Source organism: Garra rufa, chromosome 1 (genome assembly GCF_049309525.1).
Source record: "Garra rufa chromosome 1, GarRuf1.0, whole genome shotgun sequence".
NCBI lineage: Eukaryota > Metazoa > Chordata > Actinopteri > Cypriniformes > Cyprinidae > Garra > Garra rufa.
This window is the reverse complement of record NC_133361.1, coordinates 21,510,752-21,534,220: the sequence shown is the minus strand read 5'-3', so window position 1 is coordinate 21,534,220 and position 23,469 is coordinate 21,510,752. Positions and strand designations below refer to the sequence as shown.

Sequence of the window (23,469 nt, the reverse complement as noted above, 5' to 3'; positions counted from 1 at the left end):
ATAGCAATAAAAAGTCGATTTAAAAAAAGTAACAATTTCAACAATGCTCATAAATTATAATAGGATTCAGAACTATATTCGCTAGGGTTCAATTAATTGATTAAATTAGATTCAATAATTAAATTCATTGTTAAATTGTCAATAGCTAAATCTGTGGTTTTCTCATTTTACTGAAATTATTATTATTATTTTAATTCTAATTTAATTAATAATAACTACAATTTTTTTCTAGTATATATATTAATTATTTTTATAATTGTCTTTTTACAACATTAGAAATTAATATTTTTTATATTTTTTACACTTAAATTAGCTATTCAATTGATATACAACATAAATATAATAAAGTAACAAATAAAACAACACGACAATAAAAAGGTAAAAAAAAAAAAATTTAAATTAAAAAATGATCATACATAAATATGATTCAAACCTACATTAGCCAGGGTTCAGTTTATGATATTATTTTCAATAACAATTAAATTGGTTGTTGAATTACTTGTCAATAGCTAAATATGTGCTTCTCATTTTACTGAAAGTACTATTACTACTTAATTTGTAATAATTTCTAATTCAATAATTAATATTGAATTATTACTTTTAAATTATCTTATATATACACGTATATATTCATCATTATTTCTATAATTGTCTTTTTCCAATATTAGAAATTTATATTTTTATATTTTTTTACACTATAATAAATGATTTACTTAATTATGATGTACAACATAAATAAAATAAAGTAACAAAAAAACAATATAATAACAATAAAAAAAAAAAATCAATTTCAACAATTATCATAAAAAAGATTAAAAACTATTATCTAGGGTTCCATTAATTTTTTTTATTAGTTTCAATAATCCAGCTGATTGTTAAATCCCTTGTTAATAGCTCAGTCTTAAATCTAATTTATTGAAGTATTATTATTATTTATTTATTTATTTAGATTTAACCCTCTGGGCCTCTTCGGTCATTTTTGACCGAAAAATTTTATGTTTTGAATTTTTAAAAATCGTAGCTTCATCAGAATGAGATGACGCTTGGTGACTTTTGTTGCATTAGCTATGTGAGTACAAAAAAAAAATCAGTGACATGATTCGGATATGTTAAAGGGTCAAAAAAAAAAATTGTCACACTTGGCTCCTTCGCGGTCAGAAATGACCGACATAGGAAATGAATGGGAAATACGAAAAAATGTGATAATTCAGATAATCTTTTGGTAATACAAGCTACAAATGAGCAACTGTGCTGAAAAGAAGTGTTCAGCAAGCAAGGACTGACACTCTAAAATAACAAAAGTACAGAACTGACACACACACGCACACACACGCGCGCACACACACACACACAGACACACACACAGAAACACAGAAATAAGCAGAAAAATGCAAAACCTGATATTTATCCAATCAAAAAAATATCTAAACCTTGCCAAAATTTATCTTTTAGAATGTCTGAATATATTTCTAAATGCAAAGCCTAATAAAATGAAGAAACAGTAAAAAGAAAAAAAACAATAGGAATCCCAAAGCCCCTGTATATATGTATATAGGGAGACACAGGAGTTTACATGGCATTACACAAGTTTTTATTTTTTATGCCACTAGATGGTGCAATTTTCACTTTAAAAAAATGGATTTTAAATGCTTTTACTCTATTTTAATGTGAAATGTTGTATTTATTGAAAAATAATAAATACATAATTAATTAAATATAATATAAAATATAATTCTACTGGGAAAAAATTGCTCATTAAAACTGTATAAATATTGCATAGATTCATAAAAAATGCTCAAAATTCTAAATAATAATTATAAAATATTATTGAACAAAAATATATTTAATTGATTTTCCTGAAGAAAAAAAAAAGTTACTTTTTAAGGCTTCGGTCACTTTTGACCGCGAGGGAGCCAAGTGTGACACCCTTAATGAGGAGGCCCAGAGGGTTAATTATTAATAATCATTAATAAATAATAATTATTTAATTATTTATTACCATGTAATTTTATTTATATGTATTCACCATTATTATTATTATTATTATTTTAATATTAAAAAATAATATTTTTACATTTTTTTTAATAAAATAAATTTTACATTTTAAATAATACTATTAAATTGCTCAGGCTATTACAAAAAAAAAATACACAAGTATGTTACATAGTGGCAAAAAAAGCAAAAGCTATCAAAGCATTTGCAAACAAACAAGCTTTTTTTCTCTCAAAAATAATATAAAATATTTTTTCTTACTTCTGTAAAATGACATCACTGTCAACTTTCCCTATTATCAATTTATATTGATTTTACCAATTTGTTGTTGCAGACCAACTATCAACCATCCACCACATTACATTCTAGTTCATATCAGCCTCTAAACAACCCATATTAGCACTAGCTGGTACCACTGATGTAGCACTTGCCTTTCAATAAACATACCAGTGTTAAAAGGGTCAAATTAGAGGCTCACCTGACTCTCTAGACGTGGGGGATGGAGGGGGAGTGGTGACTGTAACACTGTGTTTGTCCCATACTGTCTCCAGAATACCTGCGATGAACATGGAGTCATTTAAAATAAAACTGCAAGCCCAATCGGATCACATACACATTTTCCAGTGTTTAAAAACTAGTTAGATCCTCTGAATGAACCAGTTATGAGCATCTCACCAGTCAGAAGGTTCAGTACGGTGGGGATCTGATCCAGCAGGAGTTTCTTCAGCTCCTCTTTACGAGCGACGCTCAAGTCTTCTCTGGGACAGACCAGCTCCTCTGAGGTCATCTTGAGCAGAACTAAACCCAGCGGCGCTAGAGACGGTGACTGCACTAACTACAACACAAACCACAAAGATGGAGTCAGTTCACTTCAACGTGATTTAATCAGTGCATAGTAAAGAATGAGAGTTACCTGTAAGGTGTTGCTGAAGAAGTCATGGTAGAACATCGGCCAGTCCTGGCGTCCGATGTCCACGATGACTTTGCACAGCTTGTTTCTGATAAAGAAAGGCAGCAGTGCATGCTGGGATAGCAGAAGCTTGGGCAAACAGCTACGAAGTTCTGCTTTGTCTTCACTCGCCACACCAACCCACATCTTGTTCACAAGATTCTGCACAGAGAGACAGATATTTATTGTCATTTCTCATATCTGAAACACAGTTAGGGATGCCTGAGTTCATATTGGTGACCCTGGACTGGTATATTTGTAGCAATAGCCAAAAATACATTGTGTGGGTCAAAATTATGGATTTTTTTATTACCAAAATTATTAGGATATTAAAGGATAACTATTGCCAAAATGCAACCTGGGCTGTTTTTTTTCTACTGTAAACGAGACAAACTTAAATCTAAAAGCATAATTACGACAAACGAGCCGTTTTTGAGATTGACCGTGATTTCGTTTTGTGGTCAATGGCCGGTGAATGGGAGTACTAGGGGCATAAATTTGAGCGCATCAAAATCGATATAAGGCTCGACACACCATGAAACTTTGCTCGAAGTATCACCTGGGTCTCTACACATGAACTTGAGCATTGAGAACATTGTTTGTGTACACACAGTTTACTAAAAAGAAAGGTTTTGAACAACTCACTTTCACTGTTTGAGTTTCCGCTCGCGGCCGTCTTGCCAGTCAAGAAGTGTCGATCTCCGAATGCGATGATGGATAGCTCCTAAAGCATATTTCCATATAAATGCACGGCTAATTCGTTGTTTTGTCGCAAGTGAAAAACAATATTAACCTTCTAGTTGTAAATAGAGCCTCATATAAGCCTAATATTTCGTCCTATGGAGTCCATTCATTCGCATTCGGAGATCGACACTTCTTGACTGGCGAGACGGCCGCGAGCGGAAACTCAAACAGTGAAAGTGAGTTGTTCAAAACCTCTTTTTAGTAAACTGTGTGTACACAAACAATGTTCTCAATGCTCGAGTTCATGTGTAGAGACCCAGGCGATACTTCGAGCAAAGTTTCATGGTGTGTTGTAAAAATATCGATTTTGATGCGCTCAAGTTTATGCCCCTAGTACTCCCATTCACCGGCCATTGAAAACAAAACAAAATCACGCTCAATCTCAAAAACGGCTCGTTTGTCGTAATTATGCTTTTAGATATATGTTTGTCTCATTTACAGTAAAAAAAACAGCCCAGGTTGCATTTTGGCAATAGTTATCCTTAAAGTAAAGATCATGTTCCATTAAGACATTTTATACATTTCCTAATGTAAATATATCAAAACTTATTTTTTGATTAGTAAATGCATTGCTAAGAACTTCATTCAGACTTTACTTCTTCAAAACTTTAAAGGTGATTTTCTCAATATTTAGATTTTTTTGCACCCTCAGATTCCAGATTTTCAAAAAGCTGTATCTTGGCCAAATATTGTCCCATCCGAACAAACCATACATCAATGGTATGCCTTTTTTCAGCATTTATATGATTAAAATTCCCTTGTGACTGGTTTTGTGGTCCAGGGTCACATATTTTAATGTATTTTAGGGTGATTCACACAAACACCAAGTCATGTTTCACTTTAGAAACAAAATCAAAAGAGACCAAGGTTATATTTTGCATAAAGAAAATCAAGCCTATTTTTGTACCATTAAGGTGTGTTTATTTGCATGCTGACATTATTTTAATGCCAATTCCCCCTTGAAAACTGCATAAAAATACTCTTAAAACTCTCACTATTACACTATAGTAACAAAAACCATCCTCTATGGAAACCTTTATTTATTTTTAATTAAAATCAGATTAAAAATACATTAAGTACAACAAAATAAACATTACCATGAAGTAATTTAATACAGTGATAATGGGAATTCAGGGGATCAATATTCTTACTAGTCATACAAATAATATGTTTTATTCAAAAAAAATCTACAGGCAATTTTTTTCTTTTGATTTTGTGGTGAGATTTTGGTCACACTTTATTTAAAGGTCCAATTCTCACTGTTAACAAACCATTAACTATGACTTTTGCCTCAAACTTCTGTTCTTTTTAACTTTCTGTTCTTAAACCTGTTCTTTCTGAAACCTAAAAAAAAAATCATGTTACCACAGTAATATGAAGCAGCTCAACTGTTTTCAACATTGATAATAAATGTTTCTTGAGAATCAAATCAGAATATTAGAAAGATTTCTGAAGGACCATGTGACACTGAAGACTGGAGAAATGATGCTGAAATTCAGCTTTGCATCACAGGAATATATTACATTTTAAATTATGTTTCAATAGAAAACAGTTTTTTCAAATTGTAATAATATTTCACAATATTACCATTTTAATTGGATTTATTTTTTCAACAAACGCAGCCCTGGCGAGCTTAGGAAAAAATCGTTTTGAATGGTATCGTATGACTTGAATATAATCTTGCCAGTTTTAATTAAATTAATTTACAGAAAATAATAAATCAAAGGGTTGATTTGTACAATTGTAAATTTCCTACCGTAAATATCAAAACAAATTTTTTGAATAGTAATATGCATTTCTAAGAAGTTAATTTGGACAACTTTAAAGATGATTTTCTAAATATTTAGATTTTTTTTGCACCCTCAGATTCAATTTTCAAATAGTTGTATCTCTGCCAAATATTGTCCCATCAGAGCAAACCATACATCAATGGAAAGCTGATTAATTCAGGTTTTGTGGTCCAGGGTCACATATTTTAATATATGATTCACACAAACACCTCCAAGTCATGTTTCACTCAAAAAAAAAGAAGGAAAAAAGAAAAACAAAGGTTAAATTTTGCATAAAGAAAATCAAGCCTATTTTGTACTTTTAAGGTGTGTTTTTTGCATTTGCATTGAATTCAGCAAATAAACCTAAAAAATATCATGGTTGCCACAATAATATAAAGCAGCTCAACTGTTTTCAACATTGACGATAAATGTTTCTTGAGCATCAAATCAGCATAGTAGAATGATTTCTGAAGGATCATGTGACACTGAAGACTGGAGTAATGATGTTGAAATTCTGCTTTGCATCACAGGAAATAAATTACATTTTAAAATCTATTTCAATAGAAAACTGTTATTTTAAATATGTGACAATATTACTATTTTTATGGTATAATTTATATTCAATAAACGCAGCCCTGGTGAGCTTAAGAGTCTTTTTTTTTAATGAACATTTATAAATTGTTTTGACTGGTATCATATGACCTGAACATAATCTTGCCAGTTTTCATGAAATTAATTTACAGAAAAAAAATTAATCAAAGGGTTGATTTTACCTCAAAAACAGTAAGGCTGTACATCATGACGTATTCATTTCTGCTGTTGGAGAGGAAGTAGAGGCAGTGCCTCCATGAGCCAGGCTGACCCGCAAAACTGTTCAGCAGCTCTTCTGCAATACACAACATAACAAAACTGTCATAAAAACATATTTAGGGGGGTAAAAACATCCATGTTGAACATCCTAATTGAAACATACCAAACATTGGAAGTCATTAAAATGATTATTTGTGTGGCCTGTTGCCTTTAAAATCCAACTCAAACACAAACTCTGATAAACACATCAAGCAACACAATGACAAGGGCATCTACAAGTTAATTTCAAACAGATGCATAAGAAACTTCAGTTAAGTATAAATGAAGGCTGTTCCCACAACTGGAGCTCTTCATTTCTAATTTCATGACAAGCCAGTGAACAGTTTGTACACAAAGTTTTGCATATTTGCATAAAAAAGAAAACACTGGTTTGTTGCACACCTACACAGATGAGCATTTCAAAAACCAGGAAAGTTCAAAGACAATGTTTGTTAATAAGACCTTTAACAGTTCTTTTAACAGTTCATTTTACAGACACCAGACCTAAATCCACTTACAGTAACTGCCTTTTTAAAATCAATATGCGTACCATCTTTTCTAGGGACTGAACTCTTAACAATGACATGAGGTAGGGCAGATTTTTGTTTTGACAACATTTTAAAACACAGATCAACTCTAGTGATAAATAGGAACTGAGAAACTGAACCACAGCTCAATAGTTTTTAACATGGTTTTGCTGAAAACATGGTGTGAAATAGTGTGATAAATGGCTGTAAGAGGACACGACAAGTACAGCTAACTTCCACTTCAACAGCTTCTGTAAAAAAAATTTTTTTTTAAATCTCATTCACACTTCATATTGGGTTCGGAAACTATTTTACTAAATCCTCATTTTAAATAATTTTTTATTGCATTATGGACTAAATTTATAAGTTTATAAGTTACAAGTAAAAGTTTATAAGTTTAAAGTAAAAATTATGATACATCAAGCCATGATTTCAAAAGGTCAAACTCTGTCTTTATATATGGGTGAACTGTAAAATTACAATAAAATTACAAACGGAATATTCCTGGTGCAATACGTGACGTATTCTGGGTCTGATACACATAGCCGAGCATTTCACCAATTAAAGAAAGGTTTACTTTTTCCATATACGTCACTGCTGAGAAGTGTACACTGATCATGTATTGAGCTACAAGTCCTGAGTTTCAAAGCACTATGTTTTGACGCAGGATTTAGAGTAAATCTTGGGCCAAATGCTCTCAAACAAACTGAATACCAAGGATTTTATGAAACTCGAGAGACACGGCTTAAATGTCATGAATGTGGTCTCCACCCACAAAATATAACAGTTATTAGACACATTCCTCACCTTAAAGGGGTCGCATGGCAATATATTTTTATTAGCAGTTTTCTTGTAAGTATTAAAAGCATTGATGGTCCATAACAGTCAATTTAGTTTATCATTAGAATTTAGCATGTTTTTTTGTTTTTTTTTTATCTAAAGTGACTTGTATCAGAAGAGCAATTTGCCATAGAACAAACAATACCTTCCTGTCTGTCCCTAATCCTTAAATAAAAAGGCCATATTTGTTCTGCTGTGCCTTTAAGACTTATGCAATCACCACAGGTTTTATGACATGAAATAAATGTAAAGACTTTTTAAGACCATTTAAAGACTAAAAAAGATTTAAGGAATTGAGTGTAAAACAATGTCAATATGGCCTCCGAATGTAAATGTCTTGTATTAGCAATGCTTCAAAGTTAGAAAAAACAATCTTTAATTCAAAGAGAAACAAGTTATCATTCCCCACTGACAGATGTTTGTTCTTGTTTTAAGCATAAATCACTTAATTTTTTAATTTCTCAGAAAACAACACTTTGCATCTTCATTTTGTATCTCATGTAAATGTATTTTGATTTAAGGATGTTTTATTGGAGAAAAAACACTAAGAATGATTTACCTTTTGCAGTGCATGCAACATTTTATGCAATGATTTAATGAATTTGAGAGTTTCTGCTCACATTTCAGATCTTTTTAATAGGGGCCGGCCGATTATCGGCACCGATATTAAGTATTTTTATAGTTATCGATCATTTACAAAAAACGATTTGCCAATAAAATAAAGCATTTAAAGAGATTTTTTGTCAGAACTCTTCTTATTCTTGACATTAACTTTCATTTTTTACACCAGTTATAAATATTGGTTCAAAATATCAGTTATCAGTCTACTTTTTCTGTAAAAAGCGGTATCGGCATAAGCTCTTATTCTTAATTTTGACATTCATTTTAACTTCCACCAGACACACACACATATATGTATATATATATATATATATATATATATATATATATATATATATATATATATATATATATATATATATATACACACACACACACACACACGTACATACACACATACATACATACACCGGCTCAAAATATCGGTTATCGGTCTACTTGATCTGTAATAATTGGTATCAGCATAAGTTTTTATTCTAAAGTTCGATATTCATTCTTTATTTTTACATCAGACATAAATATCGGTTAAAAACATTGGTTATCGGTCTACTTTTTCTGTAACAATCGGTATCGGCATAAGCTTTTCTTATTCTTAAGTTCGATAATTTTTATTTTTTACATCAGACATAAATATCAGTTCAAAATATCGGTTATCGGTCTACTCGACCTGTAATATTTGGTATCGGCATAAGCTTTTCTTATTCTTTAGTTCGATATTAACTTTTATTTTTATATCAGACATAAATATCAGTTCAAAATATCGGTTATCGATCTACTTGGTCTGTAATAATCGGTAACAGCCCTGAAAATTACATATCGGTCGACCCCTACTTTTTTAGAAACCCTTAACTCTTAACTGTAGAAACCCTGCAGGCTAAAATGCTTCGATATCTTGTTTAAAATAAATGTCAGCTGCTTGTTTCTAACACTGGGTTTACAGAAGTATCTGCAGAGCTGTAGGTGCAACACACAGACCAGCTTTATCAGACTTCATTTGTCACTGCATTTACAGTAGGGCTGTGCAATATATTGAACGATATTGTGAGGCGCGTTTAGTCAATGAAGCCGGTGCTTTGATTAGTAGTAAATGCGATATTAAGCTCGATATGGCGTAGCTTGTCAGAGATTTACGTCTCTGTGTATCAATTGCCGCTCCAGCGGAACCTGAGCGGAACGCACGTGATGGAGATTTACTACTAATCAAAGCACCGGCTTCATTGACTAAACGCGCCTCACAATATCGTTCGATATATTGCACAGCCCTAATTTACAGTTACGTAAAGGAATAGTTCACCCAAAAATGAAAATTGTCATTATTTGCTCACCCTCATGTTGTTTTAAACCCCTAAGAACTTTATTCGTCTTCTGAACTTAAATTAAGATATTTTTGATGAACTCCGAGAGCTTTCTGACCCACAAGGGTCCTACCACGTTTAACATCCAGAATGGTACCAAGAATATTGATAAAGTAATCCATGTGACATCAGTGGTTTAATTGTATTTTTTATGAAGCTAAGAGAACACTTTTAGTTGCACAAAAAACTAACGTAACTTAACTCAACAATTCTTCTCTTCTGCTTTTCTCTGAATGTAAACAGGGCACGGGGAACAAAACAAGAATGTAAACAACAAGAAACGTGGTAGTTACGTTGCTTTCTGTGCAGGGTCAGAAAGTTCTCGGATTTCGTCAAAAATTTCTTAAATATGTTCCAAAGATGAATGAGGGTCTTACGGGGTTTGGAACGGCATCAAGGTGAGTAATTAATGACAGAGTTTTCATTTTTGGGTGAACTATCCCTTTAACAGCATGCACACTACTCCTATTAGTACACTGCTCCTAACAATTTGATAAATACTGAATAGGGACCATTGAAGTGAATACAGGGCGACCTTGTGCATCAAGAAATCTCATGATACGAAACGGACATAATGTAGCGGCCTATTCAGATTATACCTGAACAAAGGATGACTCTGCAAATTAAGCCATAATAACTGTGTAAAGTCCAGTGTTAGGCATATGCTCACCAATCTCTCTCTTGCGGTCATTTGTGGTGCAGCTGTGGAAAAACTCTGTCATAAGACTCTCCAGGGCCCGTAAGGAGGACTCCTCTGACGCCTGCAGCACAGAGAGACAGATGAGGGGGGGAAGGGAAGAGAAAGATGAGATATGACAAGATAAGGCATTTCAATCTGAACTTTTAAAGCAGCCATGCAATGCAGCAAAGACAACTTTGTCGCATTTACGAACTGCAAATTTGGCATACAGAGCCACAGATACTCAAAAATGTGAATCTACTGTGCTTTAGACCAACAATATATCCCGAAAATGTTTTCACAACTGATTTAAGGATTCAAGCATGCATTGTAGCATGAATAAACAGCACAGATACTGCTACTGTATTGTTTTACAGTTCGCTTTTTCACAGCGTAAGCAACATTTAATGCAATGAATTTATGAAGCTGAGTTTCTGCTCCAATTTAAGACCTTTTTAAGAGGGGTTAACCAATTATCAATTTGCCAATAAAACCGTTTTGCCGATAAAATAATTCAAAAGCATTTAAAGAACGTTTTTGTCAGAGCTTTTGTTACTCTTATTTTTGACATTAATTTTAATTTTTACACCAGCCATTAATATCGGTTCAAAATATCGGCCTATACCTAATACCTAAAGGCTGAAATGCTTAGATATCTTGCTTAAAATAAATGTTATCTGCATGTTTAAAAGAAGGTTTGCCATTATTGATTCATAATATAATAAATATAAACTATCCAGATAGCAGACATACATCTACAAGATGTTTATTAAAGATCACATCCGATAAACATCTTTAAGATGTCAGTTTTACATGCATTCTAAATCAAAGACATCTACCAGGAAACGTCCTAGGGATGTATTGCAGATGAGCAAACATTCTAAAACAAAATACGCCTTCCAGATGTAAACACATACATCAAACAGACGTCCGAGATGTGGGTCAAAGACGTTAAGACGTCCATGTCAAAAGAAATTCACAAATGTGATTTTATGTCCATTGAAAGCACATTAAATGTAAGTGCCTACTTTTATGGTTTCGAATGAGTTTTCGGAGAATAAAATGTTAAAATTAGGTTGAAATAATGTTACCTTGGCATTCAGTGTAACACATTATTTAACAATTCAAACAACAGGCTTATTCTGACATTTAAACATATAAAAAATAAGGGACAATACATTTTATTGTGTTTTAATGAATAAAACAATTCTTACTGACAAATGGGCAAAACATAAGATTTCTAATAATGTAAAATTACAACTAATTACTATTTGGTGTGAAAGTAATTTGTCTTTTAATCTGTCATAAATGGATTTTTGTTGTAAATACGCCTGACAAGACTGTTACACTATGACATTTTAGTAAGTGTCTTCTGTAAATTAGGGGAAAATGCATATCTATTTTTGCTCAGAAAAACAAAAATGCAATAAAACTAAACTTTTTACATTTTTTAAAAACGTATTTTTTTTTTTTTTTTTTGCTTAAACTCTGTTTCGTCTTTTACCTATGTACATGCTCTATCAGTGATATTTTTGCATAATTTTTTACCCTCACATCATTCCAGACCTGTAAGATTTTCTTCTGCAAGACACATCTGTCAAAAACGGCGGAGAAATTCTTCAAAATATCTTTTTGTGTGTGTGTGTTCCACAAAAGAAAGTCATTAAGGTTTGAAATGACATGAGGATGAGAAATTAATTAATTAGTTTTTTAATTAACGCTTAACTGATACGCGCTATGCACCATGTTGCCTTATTCTTTTTCTTTAATTTCTCTTATTATTTTTATTTATTAACCATTAAAAACTATGCATAATGCATCATATTGCCGCCTTCTGACACAGTTCCCTTTTTCTCAGTGCACTGTCACACTCAAAATACAGACAAAAAGGTGAATGTTCACAGAAAAGAGTAAAAGGTTTGAAGATGAACACAGGAAGTGGGCTGATGAAGATGAAGATGCTCAGGGTTCTGAATTCTTTGTATGAGTCACGACACGTCGCATGTTGCTCCACACTGCCAGTGTGACGTCACATGAGCAGAATGCCTTTGATTTCCTCATACCGTTCAGACTGTCAGGAACTTAAGAGGACACCGTTACATAGACATGCAGAAGATCTGCTCTGCTTCATTTGTGTGAATATCACCTGATATCATTCCTTAATGACAGAAATATTTGCATTTGATTTGCTTTCTTTCACATCTGAAAGATCTACAACTGCTATCTGTCAGTCCTAACAGTCCTCATACATCATATTACAGTAACACACACTTAAACCAAAGTGTTTGACCTGCTTAAATTAAATCAATGCTTCTAGCATAATGCAATATGATCATTAAAAGCAAATAAAGAAGCACAGATGCTTCAAAAGCATTGCAGCCGTCAGGTATTAGTGCACATATAGAAAGTTAACGTATTTGCATTAAGAAATAAACATATATATGGGTTAAATAGATTGTGAGTGTGTTACACACGCACATGCATTAATTTTGACTCACCATGCCCGGGCTCTGAGCTTTTATGCGGCTATAATATGAGATGAATCTGGTTCTGCTCGCTCATGCTTCCTCTGGGGCCTTTGTATTTCACCTTCTGGAAGCAACTAAGTTTCGCATCACTGTTCCCTACACGCCCGGTGGACCCCGGGTTCGGGCTCCGGGACACTTGTTATTATTGTTGATCTAACGCGAGCTTGAAGGTAACGAGACTGGAACTGACGCTGCCCGGATACGCGGCGACAAACCGCATAAAACTACTGCGAAACAGAGAGACGAGCAACAAAACAGCGGTGTTAAAAATATGCCGGAACTCTATTGTTTACGTCGCGGGCGGTGCTAGCGCTGTACGGGACTCGGTGCTTTAATTTGAGCCCCCAGAAGACTGACAGAGCCACTCCTTGGGTTGGTGGGATCGCTCTTTCCGTGCAGGCCTCTCGTAGCTTCCTCTCCTCTGCCCATTAAACTAACGGAAGTGACATCTTCCTCATAGAAGTAGAAATGCGAGCGGGTAGAAAGGCAAGCAGTATAAACAAATGGTTTACTTTAGTGGGCGGGGCTTAGAAAACAGACGTTGTCTCTGATTGGTCAGGGGCGATCTGTCTAAATAATAATTAGGCGATGATTTTTAATTGGGGAGCTTTTAAAAAAAAACATTATGGAATTTTCTATTTTATTACGAAAATTCCATGTACAAGAAGATTTCTTATGTTTTATAAATACATAATAAATAAATTAAATAAAAACACTACAACTACACAATTTATTTAACTTTTTTGTCTGGCAGCGAATGTTGTTCATATTGTCACGATCGTAATACCTCTTGTAAAAAAAATAATATACACTACCAGTCAAAAGTATTTGAACAGTAAAATATATATTTTAAAGAAGTCTCTTCTGCTCACCAAGCCTGCGTTTGTTTGATCCATTGTACAGCAAAAACACAGTAACATTATGAATATTTTTACTATTTGAAATAACTGCTTTCTATTTGAATATATTTTAAAATGCACTTTCTTGCTGTGATTTCAAATCTGAATTCTTAGCACTATTACTCCAGTCACATGATCCCTCAGAAACCATTATATTCTAATTTGCTGCTTAAAAAAACATTCCTTATTAATATTATGTTTTTCAGTTTACTTTATGTTTTAGAATTTCAGGTTTCTTTGATGCATATAAAGTTCAGAAGAACAGCATTTATTTGAAATAGATATCGTTTGTAATATATATAATTTTTTTTTTCATGTGACACTGAAGTAATTTTGTTGAAAATGTAGATTTGATCACAGAAATAAACTACATTTAAAAATATATTCGAATAGAAAGCCGATATTTTAAATAGTAAAACGTATTTCACAATTGTGCTGTTTTTGCTGTACTTTGGATCAAATAAATGCAGGCTTAGTGAGCAGAAGAGACTTCTTTAGAAAACATAAGAAATCTTACTATTCAAAAACGTTTGACTGGTAGTGCATGTATAATATATAAGCATAAATAAGCATAACTTTCAGTACACTTAGGTATTTATGTGTACGATTTTATTCAATTTAATTATTTTTAACAAATTATTCCAAAAAGCTACTGAAACGTGCTAAATCTTTACTACAGCACGATTTATAAATAATTTTAAAATGGGTATTTCAAAACAGTTCCATTTTGCTTTCGCTTTAGACGTCACGTGTTAATTGTTACTTTTCTCACCGCTGTTCAGAATGCACCAATCACAGTTGTTTGTGGTTACTAACCAGGTTTGATTTGTAAATCATTTTATAGAGGTTTCCGATGGAGAATTTCCATTTGCCTGTCAGGAATGTATATTCCCAATAATTTGACTTAAATGATTATACTTTATAGTATACAAATGTCTCCAATAAGATATAAAACGACTTGAGATTTGAATGCGGCTCAATAGAGGATTCGGTGTTTTGATCCGTCAAGCGCCCCCTATGATGAAAATAAATTTGTGCTTTGCAGTAAACTGTAATAAGGAGCTAGTTACTAGTTGTTTTTGACAACCAATGTACTCTACCTATTAAACTACCGGAAGTGAAATCTTAATCTCGGGCCGGATGAAACCGGCCGCAACAAGACACTTGTCGAGTACAGTACGCACTTTGTGCCATTATTGCCTCATTATTACACACATATGCATCCGTCAAACCAGAGGCTTTCAGTTTTTCAGATGCCACGGACCCCCAAATATTACGATTTTCGTGAGAGGGACCCACATTCTCAAAATTATTACAATTATGTATTTTATTTATTTTTCAAAAATCATTTAGTTTCTATTAGAACTGTACTGTTGTGTATTTATTATTTATCTTCAATCTATTTTGACATTTAGAGTTGACAGAAATTGTTTTGCTGCCTTTCCAACGACTTGCACAGTTTGTTTTCGAATATTTGTGATTTTTGAATATTTAACAAAATATTGTTTATTTTAATTGGAGTGCGTCTGATTTCCTAACAATAAAATTTATTGTACATGGCTGCATCACATCTGCCACTCTGCTTTGTAAAAACCAGCACAAAAGCTCAGACACAAAAGTGTTGTTACTTTTTGTTTCTGCATGTAGTTGTTCCTCATAAACTGTGAGAATCAGTCTGTCATTTCTGAAGATGAAAGGGAAGAGCTTGCAATACTCTTGCTTCTGGTTGTTTAATGTGGTTTGCTCAACAGCTTCACATTATGCAACCCATCAACTCAAGCACGTTGGGCCGAGTGGCAAACACATTTACAAACATGCCCTTTTCGCAAAAAAAACACATTCAGTAAAGATGACTCACAATAAATGAGGTTTATTTCCTTTTTTCTGTAAAAGAGAAATGTTGTACACATAACACTATCTAGGTCACAGCAAGAAAACAGGAAGTGATCCATGAGTTCGAACCCTTTAAGGAACACCCACAGATAGCAGCTTTGTTTTTGACATTTTATGTTTTGTTTAATTTAAGAATGAAAGCACAATTAAAAAGATCAATTAATAGCTTAATTCTTTTTAAAAACATTCTGTGCATTTCCATAAAACCGGATAAAATGAACATAAAATGTTAAGGAAACACAGGTTTAAAATGTTTCTCAGCTGGTTTTCTCATGTGTATCTTGTGACTGGTAGCGATGTCTCAGTTCTTGTATGTGATATGCCCACACTCTGTCAACACCTTCACCCTTTACATCACACGCCGTCCAATCAGGAAACGGAAAGCGTCCCGCCACAATCAAAGCGTCTTCTGGCAGCTCAGCCAGTAACTTCTTTTGTAATAGACTTAACTGAAAAACACAATACACAGTATATGAGGACTCAACAATATGATAACAATGCATGAACTGATTGACTAATCTTTGATTGCATTCATTCTAAATCTTATTAAACGATTTAGGATTTACTGTGGTACTTACCACACTAGGGGCTAGAAATACTGTGACATTTTTATACGTTGAAAGATCAACCTGGAACAAGCAAAAACACAATTATGCACAATATTGTGTATCAATCATATCTTGCTTCTGTATGAGAAATGAGAATTTGAATGAGAGTTTTAGGATAGTGTAAGATAATAAATGATGTTGTAAATTTAATATGTTTTATATATACACTAGTCAAAAGTAAAAAGTTTTTGTTACGACTTTTAATGTTTTTTAAAAAAAGTCTCACCCCTTACATTTCAGCAAGCATTTTAGTATATCTTCTCAAGGGACAATACTAAATAAATGAAACTTGGATATATTTTAGAGTAGTCAATGTGCAGCTTGTATAGCAGTATAGATTTATTGTCTCCTGAAAGTAACTGCCTTAATCATCCTGGGCATGAAATTGACCAGAGCTGCGCAGGTTGTTGCTGGGATCCTTTTCCACTCATCACAAAGCTGCTGGACATTAGACACATGGTGCTTTTCCACCTTACGCTTGAGAATGCCCCACAGGTGCTTAATAGGGTTCAGGTCTGGAGACATACTTGGCCACCCCATCAGCTTCACCTTCAGCTTCCTCAGCAAGGCAGTTGCCAACTTGGTGGTGTGTTTGGGGTCGTTATCATGTTGGAAAACATTCTAGTTTCTGAAGGGAAGGCATCATGTTCTGCTTCAGAATGTACAGTACATAATGGAATCCATGTTTCCCTCAATGAACTGCAGCTCCCCAGTACCAGCAGCACTCATGAAGCCCCAGTCCATGATGCTACCAGCACAATGCTTGACTGTAGGCAACACACAATTTTCTTGGTACTCCTCACCAGGGCATCACCACACATGCTGGACACCATCTGAGCCAAACAAGTTTATCTTATAGTTTCATCAGACCACAGGACATGGTCTTCCAGTAATTCATGCTCTTGGTTGTCTTCAGCAAACTGTTTGCAGGCTTTCTTGTGAGCCAGCTTCAGATGAGGCTTCCTTCTGGGACGACGCCTATGCAAATTGACTTGTTGAAGGTGAGGCGTATGGTCTGAGCACTGACAAGCTGACCTTTTACTTCTGCAACCTTTAAAGCAATGCTGGCAGCACTCATGCATCTGTTTTTTTGAAGCCAGGTTCTGCACCTGACGCACAGAACGAGTGCTCAACTTTGTACGACCCTGACCACTGTAGTGTAACTCGGTTTCAGGGTGTTACTGAACCTCTAATAGCCTTGGCCATCTTTGTGGAGAGCAATAATTTAATTCTCAGATCCTCAGAGAGTTCTTTGCCATGAGATGCCATGTTGAACATCCAGTGGTCAGTATGAGAGAATTGTACTTAAAGAACTAAATTTTAACTGCCCTAATACATGATACACAAGTTTGTATGGTCCTGGCAAGCAGACAAAAACATAAACATGATGAACAGGACATGTGGCTTTGCATGGTTAAACAACATACTGCTGTTTTCACTTAGGGTGTACTCACTTTTGTTGCCAGCTGTTTTGACAATAATGGCTGTTTGTTGAATTATTTTCAGAGGACAGTAAATCTATACTGCTATACAAGCTGCACATTGACTACTACTTTTATTTCTATAGTATTTTCCCTTGAGAAGATATACTAAAATGGTTGCTGAAATGTGAGGGGTGTACTCACTTTGGTGAAATACTGTATCCTTTAATATATTTTGAGTGTTTAGATGTTTACAATACCTTCCACAAATCTTCTCGCCGATATGAAACACTGCTGTGTTGTCCAGCTCTCCATGCGTGAAAATTTGCAAGCCGAACAAGCCAGGGATTGAGCTCATAACCAACTGCTGGAGAAAAACCATGACGATGCGCTTCTAACACCTGCACACGATTAAAACAAACACATAAGCATGTTCAATACTGTTCAAAAAATTTCAGGTCCTTTATTTTAAATGCAAAGTAAAGTGATGAAACTCAAGATGACTCATGTCAATAGGTGAGCATTAGAGACTTTCTACAAATAATTAAAGAATGAAAAAGTAAGAGGATCACTCACAATCCTGCCATCGCCTGAGCCCAGGTCAGCGATGCCTCCAGATCGGCCTTTCAGGAGACTCATAACATTTTTCACTTGAGTTCTGCTCGCTGGCATATAAGGCACCTGGAACACAGCAGCAGTTATACGCTGATAAATCACTCCTCATGACCAGAATTAAGTTAGACACACTCCTCAAATCTCACCTGTAATTTAAGAGGCACTCTGCGAAACCCTGGCATGAGGATTCCTGCCCAGACGGCATAGACCGCCAAACCTGTGCCCGCCGTCAGCTGCAGGATCTGCCAGCCGCCCAGTCGCCTCTCTTTGAACTGCGAAAGGACTTCCTCTTGTATGTCATCTTCCATAGCTACAGAAATAAGAACTGTATTACCATATTATATTTTATACATCATATTTTATTTTTACACAGCCCTAAAACTTCTACAAGTGCAAAAAGGCCTAATATTACCGACTTTGATGATGCTGAGTTCAGAAATATCAATAAATCTTAACATCACATAGTTTTTTCACAAGATAAGAATGAAGATTTGAAGAATGATGTAGTAGTAATAGTAGGAAATCATGATAATATTTCTTCAGAATCATTCATGCATGTGAAAATTGGCTGAGAATTGAACAAATTGCTGTAATCGGGCTCACTTGATGACAGAAATTATGTCTTTATGCCAGTTTTTTTCCTGATAATTAAAGGATAATAATTGACATCTTCATCTTACAAACAGATGTTGAAAGCAAAAGGCTACAAAACGCACCATATTTTGTGAGAAAGTATGACTTGCTTGAACAAAATAGGCACCAAAGTTAATAAGAAACAAGCATTAATCGCCGGTTCCACAGACAAGGCTTAAGTCTAGTCCCAGACTAAAACAGCTGAAAAAGTCTGAGCTGTTTCAACTGAAAGAAACCTGTACTGATTTTTTCGGAAGCATGTTTATAAAAATGTCTTACATGTCCTAACTGAGTCATGGCCTAATCCTGGTTTAGTTTAAGCCTTGTCTGTGAAACCAGGCCTATGTGTTACACATTTACATATTGCACACATACCTGAATACTGGGTCGCTACCTGTTTCCTGAAAAGTGGCTTAGTGGTCTAAGCTACAGGCTTGGACCTGAGGGTAGCAGGGCAAAGAAATTCACTTCAATTTAGTTGACTTTTTGAGTTAAATTGCTTTTTTCAAGGGTATTTAAATGCAGAAATTAAATCATTCATGATTTATTTTAGAGGAACAAGGAGGACCTGAACCATTTGGCTGCTCAGTTCTTCTAGATATGTGTCGTTACATTGTTAGTTCATGACAAAGAGTCCTACAGATGGGGTGTGTGTGTTGCTGGTATCACTCAACTTGATGACCAATGCTGTAACAATATCAGAGACAAATATTGTGCCACTATCAGCACAACTAGTACAAGTTTACTATAAGAATTAATGTGTTTTTGCAATGCAATTTCTTTTCCTATTTGGTAGTTGCCTTATGTTTTACAGGGTATTTCAGTTAAGAGTGTGATGATATGGTTCTGTGTGTCGAATAGTTGTTTTTGTGGTGTCTGCCTTCTCAGGGTCATCTGTCAGGCAGGAAACCAGTTCGGTGCGGCTGCACTCTGTTCCTAGAGATTGTTCACTTCCTTATAACTGCTCAGAACTATCTGTATTTTTCCCTCCCATATGTAGAAGTATTTTCTTAAATGATATGTGAACCCCCGCCCACTTGAAGGTTTGTAAGGGTGCTGTATAAAAGATAGGACTGCCCCATCTTCTTTAGTAGAGAACAATAAACCACTTGTTAATTCAGCTGGTGTGTTGTTGTCTATTCCAAGCGCTTGTTGCTGATCCACACGACAGAGAAAGAAAACTGCAGTGACCCAGAATCGAGTTCTTTTACATTTACCAAATAAGCCCGGTTTATTTCAGTTAGTCTGCCTTATTGCATGTTGATTTGGTTCAAAATAAGTCAGACAAAATGAAATAAGCCTGGCTTATTTGGTGAACTTACCCTGGTTTGCACAGTTTAATGTTTTAACACAGGAGAAAAGGGAATTCGGCAACTTATTTACCAGGGTTGATCATGAAAAAAGGTGAAAACACCTTCATGAAAAAATGCTGTTCGCTCAAAATTAAGTCATAATATACTTCTAACAAACACTTACAGATTGTATTTAATGTGCTGCCATGATACAATGTGGCCATAATGCACTTTTAGCTATGTTACACCTGGGTGCATTTACATCTTTGACACCAACAGAATAATTTCCAGTAATGCTATTTTATTGACATGCATTTTATTGGCATGTCTTCTCAGTTGTACATTAAAACCAAATGGTAAAGTAGTTTACTTTTTCTATATCTATTACGGCTAAAAGGTCCATTATGATAAGTGTCTGTGCAAAAGAACGAGTTCCTAACATTAAAGAAGCATTCACATCTCTGGAGCTCAATAAGTTTACTAAATAGTTATAACACAGAAAGAAGAGTCACAAAGTCATGCACTGAACATGTTAAACGCATTGGGTTTTTTTTTTTAAAGAGAGAGATACTACAAAAATACACACAACCTTCGTACAAACAACCAACTAACCTTTACTGAGAGCGGTATGAACATTTCTACAGCTAAACAGAGCGCAGGACGACAACTTCCTGTTTGAGATATTTCAAAATAAAGGTCACGCGACTAAAAGCATATTTATACAAAATTAAAGTGTCATACGGGTTAAAAAATGTAACTCATCTCTCTGCCAACGTGATGTAATTATGGACTATTTGTTTGTTTGTGTTTTGGGTTGCACTTCAGAAATTGAAAGAATTTACTTTTTATTTGTAGCAGTACTTTTAACAAAGCGTCATAATAAATTACAAATCTTGCTATTATGAAATTTCTTGACTGTTTTACTGTTTGTCTGAGTCACATAGGCGTCTTTTTTTTAAATCGAGATTTATACATCATCTGAAAGCTCAATAATTATCCATTGATGTATATTGCAAATATATATATATATATATATATATATATATATATATATATATATATATATATATATATATATATATATATATATATGAGAAAATCGCCTTTAAAGTTGTCCAAATTAAGATCTTAGCAATGTTATTAAAGGAGGAGTTCACTTTCAGAACAAAAATTTACAGATAATTCACTCACCCCCTTTTCATCCAAGATGTTCATGTCTTTCTTTCTTCATTCGTAAAGAAATTATGTTTTCTGAGGAAAACATTTCAGGATTTCTCTCCATATAATGGACCTCTATGGTGCCCCAGAGTTTGAACTTCCAAAATGCAGTTTAAATGCAGCTTCAAAGGGCTCTAAACGATCCCAGCCGAGGAAGAAGGGTCTTATCTAGTGAATCGACTGGTTATTTTCTAAAAACATTTACAATTGATATACTTTTTAATCTTTACACAGAGTACACACAGAGCTAGACAAGATGAGCATTTGAGGTTAAAAAGTAGACAAATTTTAATTTTTTTTTTTTAGAACCAATCAGTTTGTTAGATAAGACCCTTTTCCCTCAGCTGTGATCATTTAGAGCCATTTGAGGCTGCATTTTGGAAGTTCAAACTCGTGGCCACCATAGAAGTCCATGGAGAGAAATCCTGAAATGTTTTCCTTGCGACTGAAGAAAGAAAGACATGAACATCTTAGATGACAAGGGAGTGAGTACTTTATCTGTAAATTTTTGTTCTGAAAGTGAACTACTTTAATATAAAAATAAATAAAACATTTTTTTTAATATATTTACGGGAGTAAATTTACAAAATATCTTCACTATCTTAAGAAATAATGATTCTTGGCATAAAAAAAAAAAAAAGAAAATCGATCATTTTGACTCATACAATGCTATTGCTTCAAATATACCCGTGCCACTGAAGACTGGTTTTGTGGTCTAGGGTCACATATTTAACTGAGCCCAAAAATTATAATAAGTGAAATAATTATTCCATCTGTCCAGATGATGGCGCTCTTATAAAGACACTGAGCGGCTGAGGAGTCACAGCTGGCTAGACTTTATTTTTATTTCAAACTGAACACCATACAAATCAATACTTCAAACAGTAACGGCAAAATAACAATTCATATTTGTCAACATATGAAATAAACTCTTCAATCTTATTCATGTAGCATGAAATATTGTGAGAAAATTGTTTTGCTAAGTGAAGCATGCTATATAAGAAACGTTTCTACACTTGTGGAGAGAATGATCGACTGTTTCTTTCATCCAGCACACATCTGCTTTCGTGAGGGTCAAATCATAGATTCATGTTTAGATGTAGCCCGAAATTCAACAAATAAATGCAATCAGATGTTCAGACATCTGTTCATCAGAAATATAGAGGTGATTTGAGACGTGTGATTTCACCACACACATTCATTTTATTCAGCTTTTTCAATTGTTCAACACTTACGATACACGGTCATATCGGCCATACTCGGATGTAAACAACAGTTAATGTACTAATACATTGTAATGCTAATTTATGCTGTTTAAACCGCTGACTAAACGTGTGGAAACTTAACAGGTGGTAAAAATACATACAAGTAGTATTAAGATATTAGCCTAATATTTCACCTACCTTACCAGAAATGATAAGAACAGATACGAATGTTGTCAAGATTTTTGCCCTGGAAATCCTGGCTCATTTGACCAACCACAATTGCTTTTTGTTCCTCAGACAGTTTATTGCACTCTTCTCCTTGATTTGTTATAACTTTTAGCAGTCTATAGTACTCCAAATGTTTTTTCCCGGTCCAGCCGATTAGTATACAGCCCAAAACATGACAATAACTGATCATTTTCAGTAGCGATAATTAGCAAAATATGCAAGTTTTATTCAGTTCAGTGGCATTGTTTATGGTCAGTGTGGCTAATATGGCTAACTGATGACACACTGAGAAAACACTCTATAGTAAAAGTAATTCTAAAAGCTGTTTTTAGTTGATTTTATTACGCTATCTAGCTTATTATAGTATGCAACAGTGAGATGCACTGATATGCTTATTATTTGAGTTGCATTTGAGTAATGTGCCTTGATAAACATGCCAAAACATACACATATTTGTGGGTGTTTGCATTAAAAAAATTGTTTACAGTATTTACATGCACATTATAAGCTCTTGTGAATGAGCAAAAAATATAAAAAGTAAACATTTAAATATTTAATACATCATACCATACATAAGAATTAGTGGTGCTCCGATCGATCG

General features: G+C 34.1%; 2 protein-coding genes across 3 annotated transcripts in view; both read right to left on the bottom strand.

Annotated features, from left to right (window-relative positions):
• Positions 1-13,272, bottom strand: part of xpo6 (exportin 6) — a 33,612-nt gene extending 20,340 nt beyond the window's left edge. The window contains exons 1-6 of the mRNA XM_073848733.1: positions 12,827-13,272; positions 10,320-10,410; positions 6,231-6,343; positions 2,906-3,103; positions 2,668-2,827; positions 2,471-2,548 (exon numbers count right to left, since the gene is read on the bottom strand). Of these exons, the coding sequence (XP_073704834.1) occupies positions 2,471-2,548; positions 2,668-2,827; positions 2,906-3,103; positions 6,231-6,343; positions 10,320-10,410; positions 12,827-12,829 (643 nt within the window). The 5' untranslated portion in view covers positions 12,830-13,272. The remainder of the gene's footprint in view (positions 1-2,470; positions 2,549-2,667; positions 2,828-2,905; positions 3,104-6,230; positions 6,344-10,319; positions 10,411-12,826) is intronic.
• Positions 13,273-15,609: 2,337 nt separating this feature from the next.
• On the bottom strand, positions 15,610-21,160 carry antkmt (adenine nucleotide translocase lysine methyltransferase). 2 transcript variants are annotated; one of them, XM_073848717.1, is made up of 7 exons: positions 20,830-21,160; positions 19,301-19,365; positions 18,439-18,602; positions 18,254-18,358; positions 17,938-18,078; positions 16,227-16,277; positions 15,610-16,097 (listed from the first exon to the last, which is right to left on the bottom strand). In XM_073848717.1, the coding sequence occupies exons 3-7, from the start codon at positions 18,598-18,600 to the stop codon at positions 15,906-15,908; spliced, it is 651 nt and encodes a 216-aa protein (XP_073704818.1). In that variant the 5' UTR covers positions 18,601-18,602; positions 19,301-19,365; positions 20,830-21,160; the 3' UTR covers positions 15,610-15,905. The 2 variants fall into 2 exon arrangements, with proteins under 2 accessions (XP_073704818.1, XP_073704824.1); XM_073848723.1 differs by having other exon boundaries at positions 19,301-21,160.
• Between the last annotated feature and the right edge of the window lie 2,309 nt (positions 21,161-23,469).

Excerpts from the sequence above, each read along its gene's own strand:
- antkmt (XM_073848723.1), bottom strand. The coding sequence starts at position 18,600 with ATGGAAGATGACATACAAGAGGAAGTCCTTTCGCAGTTCAAAGAGAGG. Across the intron at positions 18,359-18,438 it reads GAGTGCCTCTTAAATTACAG|GTGCCTTATATGCCAGCGAG; the intron begins GTGAGATTTGAG and ends GCTGTGTTCCAG. Across the intron at positions 18,079-18,253 it reads GCTCAGGCGATGGCAGGATT|GTGTTAGAAGCGCATCGTCA; the intron begins GTGAGTGATCCT and ends AATCGTGTGCAG.